At 40.2% G+C, this 20,923-nt stretch overlaps 1 protein-coding gene across 5 annotated transcripts in view; it reads left to right on the plus strand.

Moving 5' to 3' along the window:
* prdm5 (PR domain containing 5) overlaps positions 1 to 20,923 on the plus strand; it is a 345,097-nt gene that overhangs the window by 253,732 nt on the left and 70,442 nt on the right. For 4 of the 5 annotated variants that reach the window (XM_043696605.1, XM_043696615.1, XM_043696623.1 and 1 more), the window contains one exon: positions 20,011 to 20,096. In XM_043696605.1, the coding sequence (XP_043552540.1) occupies positions 20,011 to 20,096 (86 nt within the window). Of the gene's footprint in view, positions 1 to 20,010; positions 20,097 to 20,276; positions 20,455 to 20,923 lie in introns of those variants that run through there. The other variant, XM_043696631.1, reaches the window with a different exon arrangement.

Raw genomic sequence — 20,923 nt, forward strand, 5'->3', positions numbered from 1 at the left:
TGCACTGAGGAGCATTGAACACCAGATCTGCTCTTCATTAAGCCAGGTCTCTCGATCACCGCAACATCATAATGCCACAAGGCAGTCTCTGTGCCTGTAACTCTCCAATTTTAGTTATTGACTGTACTTTCTGCATTCACGTACATGCAGTATAACCCAGATTTAGACGTGATTACCTTCTCCCTTAATTTTGTAGGTGCAGTCAGATTACTATTCTGTACATTTTGTGCATCTTGATATTATTTTCTAATAATCACTTCTGTTCCCAAAGCCCTGCTGAGTTAGTTTAAACCCTCTCTGACTCTGTCAGAGGTTCCATCATTTACAGGTTTCTACAAATACATTCTAAAATGATGTTAATTATGCAGGCCTGGGAATAACGGATGGAAAATCCATCTACCTACTTTACGATACTCTTCTCACAATTGATCGACACTGTCTGTCAACAATGTTCTACTAGTCTTTTATCCACCAACGTAGCCACTACTAATGGTTTAAAAAAAAGAGCAACAGATCCAGCTGAGAGGAGTAGGGGTCCTCCTGCAAGAAGGAAAGCTTCTTTGTTGTGCTCCTCAAAATGCTGTTTGAACAAATGGCCGGAGTTATGTCCTGCTGAGGTTCAATCCTAGCCATGTGCAACAGCAATGCTTAAAGCAAATAACTGTAGTGCAAAAATAAAGGCAGCTTTCTAAGCAAGAAGATCATCGTTCAAGATTCTGTTCCAACCCTTCAGAGGTAACTGATTTAGCACATACATTAACACCACTGAAAGAGCTACTTTAATTGGTAGTAGATGTAAATGAAATGCTATTATTCTTATTTGTGACAGGGAATTACATTATGGCCCATCAAAGGAATGGAGTTCTATGCATCTAATGCTTTGATTCTATCAAAATATTATGTTTGTAGCTCAATTGGATAAGAGATGACATATTCAAATGAACTGTGAACAATAATCTCAACGAGAAATAAAACAGATTGAATCGGCTTGAATCAATTCATTGAAGAATGTAATTTATCAGAATCTCTGTGTTAAGTCTTAAAAGGACCATCAGTTTAAGAAATGGTACCGCACACATTTTGCACTTTCTTGTTTGTTTTTTCATCTGACCATCACAGCATCAGCTGTCGGTGGTTGTAGGCACTAACATGAAGCATCCTTTTTCTTCCTTTCTTCCTTATTTGTTTATCAAAGAGAAATTCAAAACCTGACTCCTGACAAGTGTCTTATTGGGTAGAAATATCTGATCGCTAGCATCCCAAGAGTATATTTTTGAACCTCGGTATGCTAGTTCAGCCTAAAAATACTTTCATTTGATCTGTTCGGATGGTGAAAAGCATGCTCAATGTAGTTTTTGTCTTTCTTATCCTGAATAATCTTGCGAAAGATACCATCTGCAACAAATATACGATCCCTGTTAATTCTTAACATTTAAAGCAAAAGTGATGTCAATTAATTCAACCTTTCTAATGCAAGTAACAATCACTTCTTAAAATGTTAAAAATAAGCACAAATTTGACATAAAAATTGAAAATGCTGAAAATACAGAGGTCAGTCAGCAGTTATAAAGAGAAAAGGCATGCTATGAAAATGTAGGTGTAACCGATTATCAGAATTACTTAATCAGATTTGTTCTGACAGTCCTACTGTACATCTGAAATGCTGACTTGCCATTTCCTCTCCAAGATATTGATCAAAATCTGGTAATACTTTCCTATCATTTTTCATTTCTCCAATGTTGCAATAAGTTGCTTCCTTCTTTATGAGCTGAATACTACAACTTTAGATACAGAGGATCTGATTTTTGAAGATTTGAGGACTCCGGTCAAACATGAAGTTGAACTCTTATTTTCATTGATATAGTTGAGCTGCTTCATATTCTGTCACAACTACATTGGTTGGAATGTCTTGTAAAGAACTTTATGGTAATTCCATGAGTTATACAGTATGGAAGCAGTCCAGTTGGCTCAATGAGTCCATGCCAGTATTTATGCTTCACTCAAGCCTTCTGCCACTTTTTCTCATCTAACTCTACCATCAATTCCAACCTTCCCTCACATACTTGTTTACTTTTCTCTGGCATGCGGTTGTAGAAGTTTTACTTTTAAAATTAACCATTAGAAGCAGATGACAAAGCAACATCTAAGCAAAATGAACTGTTTTTTGTTTAAAACAAGTAAGATGGAATCTCAGCCAGAAGATCTGATTAAAGCTACTATTTTCTCAATTACGGTGACAGATTCTGGCAAATCAAAGCGCGAGTCTTTTATATTGCACTGCGTTAAATAATTTACAACAAGTTAGAGACTTTTGAACTGTAACGTCGTGTTTGCAGCTTTGAAAATGAACAATCTGTTGCCCTGACATTGTTACCAGAGTCAATATTGAAATGCTGCCCAGTTCTTCCTAAGCTTGGCTTTGCAGGGATTTTCACACTGGATGCTGCAATTCCAAACAGGGAAGCTGAGCAATCCAGCCCTCAGTTTCACACCTCATCTGAAAGATGGTACCTACTACAGCACTGCACTTCCTCTGTACTGTACTATTGGATGAGAGTGTGACTTGAATGTGTGACCTTCAGATTCTGAGATTCAGAGATGAATATTACAATTAAGCCCTTTTGTTATAAATGTTCATAGATACAAGGGAGCTCTCATAATGACTGGGATCACAGAATACTTATGAGAGATTTGCATTATTTATACTTCTGGCCCCTGATGTAGGGTCTACCGTACAATGGTCATCATGCATTTTATCAACCAGGTATCAGTGACGTTTGGATGATATTCTGGCTCTTTCTTTGCTATAGAAGAAGGAATGACAAGCAATCTTACAAACAAAGTTAATGGCTTCTATTGTATTTTCAGGCATGACCAGGAACTGAGACTAAAAATAGCAAACTCACTTGTTAGACTGTGCTCAGCCTCAGCACTTGTACATTGCTCAGCGTGCAGTAAAGCTGCAATTAATTACTAATAGGCAGCCTTAATAGCTTTCAGACCACTACTGGCAAAATCATAACTGCGGGGACAAGAGTGTGACTGTTTTCAGCTGTCATCACTTATTCAGTGGCCCAGATCTCAACATTAAAGAAAACTGAAACTGAACTTAAAAGTGTGTGCAGACCCATTAGCAGTTTTAGCACCAGCAGGTTCTTTGGTGTCTGGAGGGTGACTGCCATGATTAGGGACCACATAGGTCACAAGAGAGACAGTGTTAAGTTTCAGCAGATGTGAGATTTGTTCACTTACAGCAAATTGAACCTCGCAGTGCCTGTCTTGGAATCTTCAACCATCATTTGAGTCCATTGGTAGCAGCAGGCTTCTGGGTGTAATTATTAGTGATTTGTGATACATATAAGTTTAAAATGGAAAACTTGTGTGTTTGAGACAATGCGGTCTCTTTATTTGGTTGGCCTGTGACTCTACACAGATTGTGGTTTTGAAATGATCAAACACAATGGATACCTGACATGTGAATGGAACAAAAGATCACCTCTAACCAGGTTTGATGGATTTTAAAGGTTGGGAGTCAACAGCAGCTCTATGTTGCCACAGTGACCAAGCTAGTAAAACTAAAGAAAAACATTTTAGCGTGGAAATTCGGGAACCCCTGCTCTAGTGCTGTCGGGCAAGACTTCAATCTAATATGACTGCCCTCATCCTGACCCCATCATAAACCCTGGGGATGTAATCATTTGAATAATAGAGGCAGGCAGCCACACCATTAACTATGGCCACTAGAGCATCTGGCTCAGTAGAGCCAGAGAATTTTAAAACAACATGTTGTAGCCCCTTTGGGGAGAAGTAGGGAGTTCACCTCAACTAAGACTCCCAATTAAAACTGTTTGAATGCTGTAATACCCTTGTGCCATACAGATGAGCTATAGTGAATCCATTGTTTATTTTCTCCATAGTATGAGAGAGTGTAATGTTCACAGAATTTATTGTTTATTTGCTTATTTATTTATTTTTTTTTTCTTTCTTTCATGTTTTTCTTCCCTCTATGAGTCTATACCCTTGATTAGGGGATAATAGGAAGACAACTTCTTTCTGGAACCCTCTCTCACATAACGACAATGCCAACAGAAGGTGCACATTTTAGTTTCACTCTTTGCACTTCTAAGGGAAGCCCAACTTCTTTGCATCAAACAGAAGAATATGTAGAAATAACTGTGAATAAACAGGGAAATATAAAGCATATGTGAGATGTGTAATATGTTTTGGGAAGGGGTTGTTTTGACTTGCGTACTGCAATTCCTGTTGTTTCTAATCTACATAAATCACTTTGATATTTAAAACCAAATGTATACTTGTTAAATGTGATGACAGCACTGAAATTGGGACAATAGTGGACATTGGAAGGCACGGTCAAAAATCAAGTCTGCACAGAGGCCTGAATCATGTTTTTTGGCTGAGACTGAGTTGTGTTGAGATATATCTTACCAAACTTGGCTATTCATTACCCACCATACCTTTAGGGCGTCTCTCATACCTGAGTCTGCCTCCCTATCTTCCTACACTCCATTAATCATGCAGCAGATACCTTGCAATATGTTGGCATATTGTTTCCCTGCCATCTATAAAAGCCCTGAACAGTTCTCTGATGTTTACCCAGCACATGGCAAACACTGGTGCCCTGCTTTGCAGGCAGGGTCATGGACATCCTGCTGGATGAGGTGGTGCTAATGTGAGGGTTACTCTTTACTGCTCCCCCCACCCTCTTCCGGACCAGCAGTAGAAGCAACGACACAAGACCACTCAATGTAGACTCTCAAATAACTAGAGGAATACCCAGAACTGAAGATCAATGTCTTGCTCCACTCTGCCCGCACGTGTCACCATCTTCTCTCTGATGTCTCTCTCTCTGTCTGCGACTGTATACATCTCTACCAAAACACATACTCCACCACCCTGATTGTTTCTTGCAACATCTTCCCAACTGCTTTCACCCACATCAGCCAACACCACTAACTCTGCATGCCCTCTGCACTGCCCACTCACTCACTTGGGATACCTTTCCACTTGCACCAGGAATGACACCTGTACCATCCACTTTCACCTCCCTTGGTACCTGCTACTGTCTCACTCCATGAGGAAAATAGCCCCCAGTGGGGCAGAAAGAGTCCACATGGTTAGTGCGCTGCCCATTGTTTGGCTCCTCATTTACATGGGGGGGAATCATGATTGCGATCACCCAGAGGCGAGTCTGGACTGGTATTGGAGGCTGCCTTGATTTTCTTTCTCAGGCACCCCACCATAAAGGCTATCCCCACTGATGTGACTGAGACCTGGTGATGACTATGCAAAGCTTCCTGGCTTGGTGTCTGCACTAAATGACACGGTAAGGCAGCAGTAACATAGCACTGGTATTGCTGAGAGGGGGGTAAGTGGGAAAAAAAAAAGACATTACAAGGTAGGGATGCTCTGAGGACGTCTAGGTTGAGTCAGAGTGAGTGTTGCGAAAGCAAGTGAAGAGCCTGAAGATTCAGCATGATACATTGAAGTGAAAAAGAATCCTTTGTAAATGGATCAGCCATGAGTGTTTTTAGAGCATATCGAATGCAACTCTTGGTGGATATGTGGTGTGTGTGGCTGGTTCCTATGGAGTGTGCCCATTTTCCAACAAGGAGGTGGAGCAGAACTAGCAGTGCGCTGAATCTGCCTCCTACCCATTCTTGCTACCTTGTCAAGTTTTTCCCAATGTCTTATTTGACAGGTTTGGTAAGATGAGAGTTCCGAACATTCATGAAGTGAGTTGTGCCATTAACAAGATGTTTCACAAGTAATAATGGCCATTGATTGGCATATTGCCACTGCCTGACAAAAAAAAAACTTGTCATGCTGCCTGTGAAAATGTGAGATGAGTTTCTCTGCATTTGTCACATCTTGCCATAGCCCAGGGCACTCAGACTCCTATAGGATTCCACTCAGAGAATTATTAAACAGTATTTTCTCATGAAAAAGTATAATGTATATGATAAGTGAGATTGATCTGTCAGAGTTGAAAAATTACATAAATGGAAGTTATATATCTATTACATTCAGTGCTGGTAATTTGAAAAATCTGTTGTGCAATGACCAGAATAGTACTATCTCAACAGAGATTTTATGATCATAAGACACATGAGCTGAAGTAGGCCATTCAGCCTTCAGAGTCCGCTCCATGAGATCATGATTAGAGTGGTGCTGGAAAAGCTCAGCAGATCAGGCAGCATCTGAAGAGCAGGAAAATCGATGTTTCGGGCAGGAGCCCTTCATCAGGAATGAGACTGGGAGCCTTGGGGGTTGGGGGGAATCGGGGGGTGGATCGGAGGGCGGATCCGGGGGGGGGGAGATAAATAGGAGCGGTGGTGGGGCTGGGCAGAAGGTCTGCTGTGCTTTTCCAGCACCAGTCTAATCTTGATTCTAATCTCCAGCATCTGCAGTCCTCACTTTTGCCTCCATGAGATCATGGCTGATCTAATACTTCTCACCTCCACTTTCTTTCCCTTTCCCATAATCCTTGATTCCCTTAATGTTTAAAAAGTTGTCTATCTCAGCCTTAAATATTCTCAATGACCCAATTTCACCAATCCTCTATGATAAGGAATTAAACATATTCATATCCCTTGAGAAACAAAATTCCTCCTCATCTATGTCTTAAATGTGTGATTCCTTATTCTGAGATTATGCCCTCTGATCCTTACATCCTTAGAAGGGGAAACAACCTTTCCTCAAGTATGCTGTCAAGTCATCTAAGATTCCTATATGTTTCAATAGAGTTGTCTCTTATTCTTCTGTATTCCAATGAGTATAGGCCTAATCTACTCAGACTCTCCCAGTAAGACACTATTTCTGTGCTCGGTATCAATCTAGTGAACCTTTTCTAGACTGTCTCCAATGTCCCTTAGACAAAGGACTCAAAGCTGTACACAGTCTTTTAGCTAGAGCTTTGTACAGTTTTAGCAAATCCTCCCTACTTCTATTATTCATTCCCTTTGAAATAAAGGGGGACATTACATTTGCTCTCCCTGTTACCCACTGAAATTAGATGCTGGCTTTTTCTGATTCATGAATGAGGACTGCTAAATCCCTATGTTCTATAGCTTTCTGGAGTTTTATGTCAATTAAATAATATTCAGTTCCTCTATTTTTCCTGCCAAAGAGCATAACCTTGCATTTTCCCAAATATATCCATCTGCCAAGTTTTTGCTCACTCAAGTTAATCTGTTTATACCCCTCTGCCTGTCATCCTCATCACTTGGCCTTCCTGACTATTTTGTATTGTAGCACATTCGCTTGCCTCATCCAAGTCATCATTATATATTGTAATTAATTGTGGTCACAGTACTGATATTCGTGGCAACACAGGTTGTTATCCTGAAAAATGCCTCCTTATCCCAACTCTGTCTTCTATTAGTTAGCTAATTTTCAGTGTAATATAGCATGATTAGATTCCCTACAATGTGGAAACAGGTCATTTGGCCCAACAGGTCCACACCAACCCTCTGAAGAGTAACCCACCCAGACCCATTCCCTTACCCTATCTTTACCCCTGACTAATGTACCTAACACGCAATATAGCATGACCAATTCACCTGACCTGCACATCTTTGGATTGTGGGGAGAAACCCACGCAGACAGTGGAAGAACGTGCTAACTCCACACAGTCACCTGAGGCGGGAATCGAACCCAGGTCCTTGTCACTGTGAGGCAGCAGTGCTTACTACTGAGCCACCATGCTGCCCATGATTTCTATAGATCACACATCATTGAAAACAATAGCAGTGAGTTTCCTTGGTGAAGCACACTGAACTCCTTGGGCTGAGTACGTACTGGAAAACTGGGTGGGTTCGAGTTCACCTTCGTACAGGGGGCCAGTCAATTTCTCTGTAGTATGCTTGGTCACAGACCCAGGAAAATTGTTCACAGATTATAAATGAGCTGTATTGTGATCAGCATTGGTCATCCTATTGTGGCCTTGTGGCATTTTAAACTGAAAGCCCAACATCTGATTGGCCAGATAGTGCCAACATAAATAAATAAATATTGAAAGTACAAACCTTGCTGTAAGCCATGTTGGTGTGGGAGTAAAACATTTGGTTTTCAGAACATTTAAAGGAATTTTGGCACTTGAAGATTCATAGCCACGTGGAGAACTGAAATACTTGAAGCCTTTAGAAATCATTTAATTTTATTTCAATTTTCCAAAATCTATAAGGGCTGTGTGTAAAGGTTGTGCAGTGGATACTTTCCACTAATGTGCTGATTTAGATAATGAACATGACTGTTGTATGAAAGAGTCGAGAAGTGGGTGCTGGAAAAGCACAGCTGGTCAGGCAGCATCTGAGGAGCTGGAGAGTCGACATTTCGAACATAAGCTCTGCTCGAAACATCGACTCTCCTGCTCCTTGGATGCTGCCTGACCGGCTGTGCTTTTCTAGCACCACACTGATCTCCTGCATCTGCAGTCCTCACTTCCTCCCTGTTGTATGAAAGAGTTGGATTACCCTTTTTGGCTCCTTAGGGCATGCTCCATCCATGATACCAGTGAGCCAGACCTGGCAGGAGATTGCAATGAGGCTAACAGCTGTGTGATAGCGTCCTTCAAATGCAGGGACAGATGGGAGAAAAAATGGCATGTTGTAAGGAATCTGTCAAGGCGAGACTACTGCATAGTAACAGGTACCTATTAAGTGACTCAGAATTGCATGCCAAACAGTGTTTACCATCAACCTGTCTCTGATTTACTGCTCACCATTGCCAAGCCCTCACACACTTTTATTTTGTAAGAACTCTCATGTACCTTTACTTCAAAGTGTCGGGGAAGTGCTCCAGAGGCGCATATTTACATAGTAAAGAGTAAATTCGAACCAGATATTGAGAGCAAATTATTTACTCAAAGAATTATAAATGTTTGGCAAAGTTCGCAGTCAGGCTGACAGAGACAAAACATTAGGGGTATTTATTTAAAATGCAAGCAAATGTTAACATGGGATACTAGAAGAATGAATTTTAATTGTTTGATTTTTCTTTGTTCATAATAACACCCAGTTAATATGACAATCCTTCTTTACTTGCTTACTGTGTGGAAGATCCCCAAAATGGGGAGCAACATTAAATATGTTGAAGGGGAAAGTCATGTTAATATATTTACAGCAGAGTCTACACCATATTCCAGGTGTAAGGGGCATGGATTTTCTCATAGATATATCACTTTATTTGCTTTCAAGCAAGGATTAATGATGAACTAAGGGATTTTGCAGGTGCATATAAATCAAATTACTCTTGCAGTAATGCATTAAAGGAAATTGTGTTTTTTGTGAAATTAGAGGTGGCAGGTTTTGCAATTATTAAGTGGTTGTATGGTTGGATGTCACTGTTGAAAGATTTCCCATCATCTTCATCAAATGCATCGTTACTCCAACATAATTGTTAGTGATTTCCCATTTTAAACAAATGGTCAATTATTTATTTTGAGTTTTAAAAGCTGGTAGTTAATTGTAGCTGCAAAGTTTTACTTTGTAAACTTCCTTTATTCATAACAGAAATAATTCCACAGTGGTCAGTATCCCATCACCAGGTCACCCTTTATTTACAGGTGGAGAGTCCTTGACACTGATCCAGCTCCCTCAGAGCCAGCTGTCAGTGTGAACAGAACCCCTTCGACTCCTGTTTTTTTTTCTTTTTTCTTTTCGTTTTTAATTTAACCCCCACACTACCGCCTAACTGCGATAGTGCTTATTTTTTCCCCAGCACCCAAGGTGTGTGTGTGCAGGTGTGAGACACAGTGAGAGACACAAGGTGTACGAATCTTTATTCAATTTCCACCACCAGGAAGATAGGAAAACACCCGAGTGGCCAGTGACAAGCACTGCCCAGACTCCTGTTTATATCTGTCAGCCAGGGCTCCCTGATTGGAGCAGATTAAAACCCCAGTGAAAGAATTCATATTCTGAGGTCCAACTGGCTGACCTCATTACAATAATTAAAATAACCATAGACAAAGATATGATTCTTTGGGATTTAAAACCCTGGATCAATTCACTGTCCTATACCTTACTGCTAAATCAGAAAGGATATAATGTAATTCACAGTGAATGATTCCCAGTGAGCATTCATCTACAATTGATGAGCAGATTTTTAAATATGGGGAATCCTTTGACAACCAATGAGATTTGACTAATTTTGCTGGAATGAAATACTTTGTTCTGTTGTATGACACTGTGTTTCAGTGGGCAGTCTCAGCCTCTGATGGTGCATATTATAAAGTTGGATGAGTGCCACACTTGATGCTTGAGCAATTATTTTGATTAGCAATTAGATTAATGCACAGTACGTACTCAAATTACCAAGATGTGCTGCCAGTGGATGGCAAGAAGTCACAAAATTGTGCTGCTGGACCTAAACCTAAACATAGACAAACAGGCATTCAGTTGCAATCTGGCTGCTTTAATAGAGGGCTTCAGCAGACTGAAGTATCTGGGGATTTTTCTAGATTAGTGATTAAATCTCGCAGCACGGTAGCTCAGTAGTTAGCACTGCTGGCTCGCAGCACCAGGGACCCGGGTTCGATTCCAGCCTCGGATGATTGTCTCTGTGGAGTTTGCACATTCTTCCCATGTCTGCGTGGGTTTCTTCTGGATGCTCCGGTTTCCTCCCACAGTCCAAAGATGTGCAGGTCAGATGCATTGGCCATGGACAATTGCCCATAGTGTTAGATGCATTAATCAGAGGGAAATGGGTCTGGGTGGGTTACTGTTTGGTGGGTCGCTGTGGACTTGTTGGGTTGAAGGGCCTGTTTCCACACTGTATGGAATGTAATCTAAGCTGAAAAAAATCCTCTCGTTTAGAAATTTACAATGTAGATTATATTGAACATTAGATTTCATTGTTAGAACTTAAATTTTTCATTATTTTTATTTTATATTTTGTCACCTTGGTCTGGAGCTGTGAACTGGGAACTATGAACTAAAGTTGACTTTCGGACTGTGGGTGACAGCTTGCATTAAAAGGAAAACCAACCAAATAAGCTTTTGGTTATTAATGAGACCAACTCTGGAAATTAATTATAGTTTGGTTCCTGATCAACAGGTTCTGCAGATGCCTTGTCACTGGGGAAGAGCATTATGTTTAAACAAATAACAAAAATTGACAACTAATGAGGTTAGAAGCTGGGAATTGGTTCCAACAAGCCTGGACATGACCTTATGCTTAATGGCAGATATAGAACAGAAACCTCGTTGAGGAGATGATTAGTCTGTCAGGGACTGGTCAGGGAATTGGGTTTTGGACTGTGTTTTCTGTTAAAAAAAAGATTCAGATGTTGATGATACAGAATGAAGATTTTGAAAGTTTTCTGCCTAACCTCCCATAATTATTTCTTTGAAGCTCAGAGAAGAGAATATCTGAGTGAACTGTAAAGGTGACCTTGATCGATATCTTCAGAAAATGAATCCAGAAACTATCACCTATACCTGTGGAACAACACATTGTGAAAACCATTTAAGTAATCTGGCCAATTTTTTCATTTTCTCCTTTATCCCTTAACTTTATCCCTCATCTGTTTTGTGAATGGGGCTGAAAAGAAAGGTTTTTGGGTTTATAGACCAACAAGATAACTTTGTTGTTTAGATTAGATTCCCTACAGTATGGAAATAGGCCCTTCAGCCTAACAAGTCAACACTGACCCTCCGAAGAGTAACCCACCCAGACCCATTTCCATACCCTGTATTTACTCCTGACTAATACATCTAACACTCTGGGCAATTTAGCATGGCCTATTCACCTGACCTGCACATCTTTAGATTGTGGGAGGAAACCCATACAGACACTGGGAGAATGTGCAAACTCCACACAGACAGTCGCCTAAGGCAGGAATCGAACCTGGGTCCCTGGCGCTGTGAGGCAGCAGTGCTAACCACTGAGCCACCGTCAAGTTATTGAATTGGTAATAGATTGCTAAGTCTTTAAGAGTGCCAACGTTTGTTATTATTCACAAATCTGGGATTGGTTATTTAAAAAGTCTGGTTAGAAACTATTGGGGTCAATTTTGAGAGTCTTTGAAAGTTTTAATTTTACTATGTTGTGAATACAGAGGTAGAAAGGTTGTTATAGTTCAATTGTCTGTCTCTACATCCTAATATCATGCAGCAATCCTCATGAGCCATTGGATGTTGGATTTCCCAGGGTTGGAGAAGTCCGATTGATCAAGATTAAATCTGAAACACAATTAAAATCTAAGGCATGCAGTCTTGTTAAAATATTTGAATGAACAACCTTCTGACTGCATGCAGGTTGCTAGCCTGTTCATTGAAATAGTGTGCTGTTGAGAAGGATTGGATTTAGGTTTAAAGTGTTTACTTACTAGTGGGTGATCTGACCAAAATCTAACATTACATTCATGGATAAAGGAAAAGTACTGAAGATGTTGGAAAAACATGAAACGAACATAAAAAAATGCTGGAGGAACTCAGTGGGTCTGCAGCATCTGTGGAGAGAGAAACAGACTTAATATTTCAAACCTTGTAACAGTTTTCTTCTTAACTCATGTAACCTGTTCCCTTCTATGTGACTAACCCACTTGATGTATTCTCTTCAGTTTCTCCGAAACAAGTTCATTTACATTTGCTGCTCATGTGATCTCTGTTTGAATAGTGTCTACCATATGAAATAGGGAGCACTGTAGGAAAACCTTCATTGTTGTATTCTCTCTGCATAGAGAAGTATCTGTTGGTGTATCCCTGTACAATTGAGCTTTGCCCTGGTTTACAATTAACTGGCCCATTTTAAATAGGATCCAACCACTGTGTACACATGGTTCATATTTCCTGAGCCAGCATGGATTCCCTTTTACTTAATCATTTTGAAATCCGTCTGCCTTTCCTCAGCTCAGCACTTACTGTATTCAGTTTGTTTTCATCTTATGAACTTTAGTTATTCTAATCACCTGGCCACATCTGGGTACCACCAGGACGTTTCATAATAAGTACGTCCCACAGTATGGTGTTTGAGAAGAGTGGGGAACCCAGAACAAATTGTGATGAAGCTTTATGGACTATTTTGACATGCTGAAATGTCACAGTTGACCGCACAACGTTTTGTTATGTGATGACCTATTTTGTATAGGTAGAGTTCTGGAACATCATGTTCTTCCTGTTTTCCTTTTGTGAAATGTTTCTTTTCCTTTTGCTTCTCCTTTCCTGCCCTTGCCTCAATATATTTTAGTGTGCAATGCTTATGCTGAAATGTCACAGTTGACCGCACAATGTTTTGTTATGTGATGACCTATTTTGTATAGGTAGAGTTCTGGAACATCATGTTCTTCCTGTTTTCCTTTTGTGAAATAAATGTTTTTTTCCTTTTCTGAAATGTTTCTTTTCCTTTTGCTTCTCCTTTCCTGCCTTTGCCTCAAAGCAATAACTCATTGTTGGGTTATATTTTAGTGTGCAATGCTTAGCTCCGTGTCTTGCCCAGACAGTCATTCTTCATATATAAGCAAAACTGAGAGTGTGAACTGTTTATTCAATGACTGGAGGCAATTGTAACCAACACAAACCTGCCTTTTTTTTTTGATTTCTGTGTAATTGTATTTCAAATAGGAATTTCTGGATAGTTAGAAAGAAGAGGAATTCTGAGAAAATTTCTTCCTTCTCCCCAACCCATCCATCCCAATCAGTATTGCTGAAGCCAATTTTAATGGCTTTGCCAATACGTCAACTGATCGAATATAATTCAGCATGCAAGGGCGGCACAGTGGTTAGCACTGCTGCCTCAAAGCGCCAGAGACCCGGGTTCAGTTCCCACCTTGGACAACTGTTTGTGTGGAGTTTGCACATCCTCCCAGTGTCTGCGTGGGTTTCCTCCGGGTGCTCCGGTTTCCTCCCACAGTCCAAAGATTAGATTAGATTCACTACAGATGTGCAGGTTAGGTGAATTGGCCATGCTAAATTGCCCGTAGTGTTAGGTGAAGGGGTAAATGTAGGGGAATGGGTCTGGGTGGGTTGCTCTTCGGAGGGTCGGTGTGGACTTGTTGGGCTGAAGGGCCTGTTTCCACACTGTAAGTAATTTAATCTAATTAGGAATTAAAATTGGTACCAACTTGACTTAGTGAAGCATTACTTTAACTAGCTGGGGTACGTGAAGGGCATGTGTTTTGCAAAGCCAGTTAATTAGTCTTTTACAGTGGACTATCAATTTTAACATTCATCATTTGAGTTCAATACCCTTGGAGTAAAAATGTTTTTTTTAAATGAATGTTGATCTAAAGTGGCTGCTTTGATCACCCAACAAGCCCAGGCAGCATGCATGGAATATAAAACAACCTATGAACCACATGCCTCAGAATTACAATTTTAATCAAGAAGAATTGAAAGTCAGTTTAACATCAAGAAATTGGCAACTCTTGATTCACTCACACTTGCACAATAACTTCATATATTGGGGTTGAAAAATGTGGTATTCAATTTGGGAAAGATAATAGACGATAAGAAAAAGGAGCCAAATTAATCCATTTGGCCCATCAAGTCTGTTCTGCCATTCGAACTGATATGTTTCTCAAGCTCATTCATTGCCTACTTCCCCTTATAATCAGGAAGCTATCAATCCCTGTCTTAAATACACTCAATGACTTGGTCTCCCCAGCTCTCTGCAGCAATGGGTTCAACAAATTAACTACGCACTGGCTGAAGAAATTCCTCCTCATCTAGGTTTTGAAGGGTCTTTCCTTCACCCTGAGGCTATTCCCTTGGGTCCTAGTCTTTCTGACCCGTGGAAACATCTTCTGCACGTCAATTCTATCCAGGCAATTCAGAATTCTGTAAGTCTCAATCAGATCCTCCCTCATCCTTCTAAACTTCATTGAGTATCGTTCGAGAGTCCTCAACCGTTCTTCATATGACAAGTCCTTCATCCCCAGGATCATTCTTGTAAATTTTCTCTGAACCCCTTGCAAGGCCAGCACATTCTTCCTTAGTTATGGGGCCCAAAACTGCTCTCGATATACCAAATGTGGCCTGAACAGAACCTTACACACCCTCAGCAGTATGTATCTGCACTTGTATTCTAGCCCTCTAGAAATGAATGTGAACATTGCATTTGACTTCCTAACTGCTAAGTGAACCTATATTTTAATCTTAAGATTACCAAAGCCTTTCCCTGTTTAGAATATAGTCTATGCCTGTATTCTTCCTGCCAAAGTGCATAATCTCACCATTTCCCACATTCTATTCCATCCGAGACTTCTTTGCCTACTGTGCTAACCTGTCCATGAGCTTCTGCATCCTCCACTTGCTCAACATTAACTGTCCCTCCTCCTATCTTTGTGTCATCTGCAAACCTAGCAACAATACCCTTAGTTCGTTCATCCAGATCATTAATGTAAAATGTAAATAGTTGTGGTCCCAACACTGACCCCAGCGGATCACTAGTTACCAGCTGCCATCCTGAAAATGATTCCTTTATCTCCATTCTCTGCCTTCTGCCAGTCAGCCAGAGAAAGTGAGGACTGCAGATGCTGGAGAGTGTGGCACTGGAAAAGAACAGCAGGTCAGGCAGCATTCGAGAAGCAGAAGAGTTGATGTTTTGGGCATAAGCCCTTTATCAGGAATGTGGGGATGGGGGGAACGGGTAGGTGGGAAGGAAGGTGGACAGGTCAAGGAGGGTTGGATCTGGGATGAGGTGGGGGGGTGTTTCGACGCTAGTGAAGTCAACATTGATGCCATGTGGTTGAAGGATCCCAAAGCAGAAGATGAGGCATTCTTCCTCCAAACATCAGGTGGCTTGGATTTGGCGGTAGAGGAGGCCCAGGACTTGCATGTCCTTGGTGGAGTGAGAGGGGAAGTCATCGAACGCAGGATGGTGGGGATGTTTGGAGTGTGTGTCCCAGAGATATTCCCTGAAACGCTCTGCAAGTTGGTGTCCTGTCTGCCTGATGTAGAGGAAACCACATCGAGAGCAACGGACACAGTAGATGAGGTGGGTGAATGTGCAGGAAATTCTCTGCTAGATGTGAAACAAGATCTTTTCCAGTGCCACACACAGTCCTCTCTATGCCATACCTTGTCCATGGGCTCTAACACTCCCCTGCAACACCTTGTCAAAGGCCTTTTGGAAATCCAAATAGATCATGTTCACTGGCTGTACATGGTCTAATGCTCTTGTTACCTCCTCAAAGAATTCTAACAGATTTGTCAGGCGTGACCTACCCTTGACGAAGCCATGCTGACTCAGCCATATTTTAGCCTGCACTTCCAAGTACTCTGCAATCTCCTTCTTATTCATGGACTCTAAACTCCTACCAGTAACTGAGGTCAGGCTAATGCCTCCAGTTACCTGTCTTCAGCCTCCCTTCCTTCTTAAATAGAGCTAAACTCATTTGATTGAGACGTGATAACAATGTGCTAAAAGGGACGAAAAACAAAATAAACAAATGATTTGTCGTAACTGACCGAGAGGAAGTTTAAAAAAAAAGAGGGTAACAATTTGCCATTTGTTTGATGAACCTTAATTGAAGTCCCACATGTAAAATCATTGTTGATTACATGTTGGAACAAGCTATATCTGCTGTGTTGTATTTGTTGTATACTCACTGAATTCTGATTTGTTTTTGCAGCCTAAATATATATATGGCCATTGTTGGTATCCCATTAAATTAGTCTGAGTATTTTTGCATTGTCATCATTAGACAGGTGATTCCCTGATCCATATTTGCCATGTAATCCTTGCTTCCAATTTTTGTCTGTGTATAAACCACTCATAACATGAATAGAACATTGCCTTTTCTCTCACTTATTTCATGGAGCATTGTAAGGCATATGTCATCTGGCTCTGCTGCATATAAATATTTAATTGCTCAAGTTTCTTCATTGCACATGCTTTACTGATGTCAGGAATCCAAACTCAGTCTCGCTGGATCTGGAATTTATTGGAGGTCTTCATTTATGAAGACTGATGTGAAAAATGTATTTAACACATCAGCCATTTCCTGATGCCCCATAATATTTCCATCCAGTTCACCCATTGAAGAGACTATTTGATCCTTGACACAGTTTTATCTATTCCTTTGTAGAATTGTTCTTAAGTTGCTTTTCATTGGCTTCATATATGTTATATTCATACTGTGGTTTAGCATTATGTGACATTTACGTAGTCCACAGGCTTTACCATTTTTGATTTAGAGTCATAGGGTCATGTAACATGGAACCAGACCCTTCGATCAACCAGTCATAGAGATGTACAGCATGGAACCAGACCCTTCGGTTCAACCCGTCCATGCCGACCAGATATCCCAACGCAATCTAGTCTCACCTGCCAGCTCCCAACCCATATCCCTCCAAACCCTACCTATTTATATACCCATCCAAATGCCTCTTAAATATTGCAATTGTACCAGCCTCCACCACTTCCTCTGGCAGCTCATTCCATACCCGTACCACCCTCTGCGTGAAAAAGTTGCCCCTTAGGTCTCTTTCATATCTTTCCCCTCTCACCCTAAACCTATGCCATCTAGTTCTGGACTCCCTGATCCAGGGAAAAGACTTTGCCTATTTACCCTATCCATGCCCCTCATAATTTTGTAAATCTCTATAAAGGTCACCCCTCAGCCTCTGACGCTCCAGGGACAACAGCCCCCAGCCTGTTCAGCCTCTCCCTTTAGCTCAAATCCTCCAACCCTGGCAACATCCTTGTAAATCTTTTCTGAACCCTTTTAAGTTTCACAACATCTTTCCGATAGGAAGGAGAACAGAATTCCTGTTCCTTTCAAAATAATTAATTGCTTCCTGCTTAATACTGACTTATTAAGCACTAGATTCTTGCTTAAAGTCTTTTTTGTCATTACTTTCTATATTGTCTCAAGAACCTAACACATCAAACACCAGTCTGTACAAGATAGATCCAATCATCATGTTTTTGTTTGAGTAACTCTTTGGTCCCTCTCTCGGTCTGTCAGACCATCCATCCCTTTTCCCACCTCTCTTGATGTCTGTTTGATTTTCATATCATTCCTAATTCTCTCAATGCATGCAATTTAAGAAAAACTATTTGGCTTTCTTATCAAAGTTAGAGAACAAAGTAAGATTTCATCGGATGCCTTTCAGTCGGGCTGCTTATTTTTATTTGATATATTGCCTTGAAGCAGCCGTGTCTTTATTGTATATACATTAAATGGAATTTATTGTGATAGATCATCTCTCTGCAGCACACAAACATAATTTGTGTGATAACAGATGGATAAATGTTTTATCATAAACCATCATCTTAAGTTACCTTGATTTTTATTGTTTTTGGTGTGGCAAAGACAGGGATAAATAGAATTTCTCAAAGATTGAATTATAAAGCTTCTTTGGGTGGATGCACATTAGTTAAGCCTAATGAAAATGTATTTAGGACATGTTGAGACCAGGAATAAATGTATTTGAAATCATCATTGACTTTAAAAGGAAGGTATTCCGTTTTCACAGGTAGGTAAGCAGGTATAGACATGTCAAGCCAGCACGGTAGGTAGCCCATCGCTCCAGGTTGGCTGCTCCTTTTTCTCTCTTTCCTCGTCTTTTTCTTTCCTTCATTTTCTGACATTGTGGGAAAGCCAGAGCGGTACTGAGCAGGTCATCGGCAGGAGTGGTGCCCAGAGCGGGGACTCCTGGCCGAAGTGTGGGGGCTCCTTGAGGCCCAGGACATCTGGCAGAGACCTTCCCGAAGCCCTGGAGCTGTGTTTGAAGACAGAGGATGAACTCTATTTATGTAATTTCTTTTGCAACTCAGGGGTTCTGGATTGTGGCAACAAAACTTTTTTTTAACTGTATCTTTCTAAATATATGTGACAATAAATAACTCAATAATCTAGTATTCTGTGGAAATTTTTTTTTGTGTCTGTTCTTTCGGCATCTTTTAATGTTCTACTCACTGTTTGTTGTTCCTTGCGGCACTATAATGAGTTACCGTTTCTGGGCTGATTTTAGTTATGTGTATACGTTAGAAAGCTTAAAGGAGAGCAGTTTTAAAATATTAAAGTGAAATATTTGACCTACTGGTCAAGTTTGATACTTCAAACTTCTGATTAAATACATCTGGTAACTAACTGTACTTGGGTAAATAACTTGATTTTCACAATATTTTACTCAATTATTAGAACCATGCATTCAGAATTAGAAACATTATTCTGTTCTGGAATATTTTGGAGCTTTTTTTTTAAGAGTAATGGAACATACTCTGAAAGGTGAATCATTGAAGTTGAAAATTGTGGCATTTTGTTTGTTTCATTTCATAGCGTATCGAAATAAAACATTTCAGAAAATAAGTGAGCACTCTATGAATTTTAGTTGTGGTTTCGTTTGTGGGGACAGCAGTAAACCCTGAATAGGAATAACCACCTAAAGTTCATTATTAGGAATGAATGTAATAAATACACAGGTTATTTTTGGAATTTATTTGCTGTTACTATCAAAGAATATTTGCATATCAGGCATTAGATTAGATGGAATCAGTGATACATTAAGAAATATTGAATAGAAAATTAGCTTCAGGGACTAACCTGGGGTACATTCTATATTTTAAAATTTAGTAATGTTTAAACTGCTTTTAAAAACATTAAAAATAGAACTTTAACTTGTCTCAAAGTAAAATTTTACTTTGACATCTGAATGGATAATATTGGGGCTCATTTTGCTGGTAATTAATACCAAACATGCAATAAAGGAATGAGCAATGCATACATTAGACTGCTGTTGCCTTTTTAAAAGAAAAATAGTGGATATATGTGTGGAATTATATCTAGTTTGCAAAGAGCAAATAGTTCAAAGTGAAACTTTGATCCAGCTATGAAGTGACTGAGGGAAATCTTTCTTTATGCAAAGTTTTCCCAAAGCTCTGATCTCCCTGTTTGATCCAAAAAAAAAGTTAAGACTAGAGGAGAAAGTGTACACCCTGGCCATGCTGTGCTCCCTTGATGTGCCGAAGCAGCAGCAGCTCCCTTCTGTCATTCTGTAGACTGCTCTCTGTTTTACTGATGGTTATCTGTCTTGTATGCAGGTGAGCGCCCCTACCAGTGTCCCTACTGTGACAAAGCTTTCAGCAAGAATGACGGATTAAAGATGCACATTAGAACGCACACACGGGTAAGAGGAGATCAAGTTTCTGCTTTTTTTTCTTACCTCTAAGTAGTGAAAGCAATTGCTGAAATAAAGTGTACAGGTAAAGTTAATCAATTTGAATGAAAACAGCACTGTTAATTTTTATAATTTTTTTGGTATAACCTACTCTGCTTCTCACTTTCCCAATAATTTCTCCTTTTTGAGGGCATGGTCATGACACTGTGGCACCAACTTACTCAATATTGTGCACCAAACCGCTGCAACAAGGAAATGGAAATGAACGCAGAATTTTACAGGAGTAAGAACATAGCAAAATGCTGGATCAAACAGCAAGCAATACTTACAAAATCAAGAGGTCAATAACATGATGAATTTGATTTAATCTAATAACCTGTTTAGTAATAAACTTTGTGTCAATACACATGACAGAAATCTCATTCAAATCGGAGTGTGTTCCACTTGGGATTCAAATGAACAAAGATTTTTTTTAATTTCAAAAATATACTTTATTCATAAAATACTTTAATGGTCTGTACAGTTGGACGCGCCACACATATGTAAACATTCCATTTTTTTGCATACAGAAAACAGAGTAATCATTCCTATTTACAGGTCGGTACGATTACGTTTTTAGCTGAGGCGTTAGCAGAGCCCAAATGACTGTGTGGGCCCCCTGTTCTTCTTTAGGCAGGCAGATGTTACACGGTGGTCTTTCCCCACCGCGCCTTGGCGGCAGCTGCCCCAAGCTTCAGCACGTCCCTCAACATGTAGTCCTGGACCTTGGAATGTGCCAGTCTGCAACACTCAGTCGGGGTCAACTCCTTCAGCTGGAAGATCAACAGGTTTCGGAC

The sequence above is a fragment of the Chiloscyllium plagiosum genome, chromosome 1, assembly GCF_004010195.1.
Source record: "Chiloscyllium plagiosum isolate BGI_BamShark_2017 chromosome 1, ASM401019v2, whole genome shotgun sequence".
NCBI lineage: Eukaryota > Metazoa > Chordata > Chondrichthyes > Orectolobiformes > Hemiscylliidae > Chiloscyllium > Chiloscyllium plagiosum.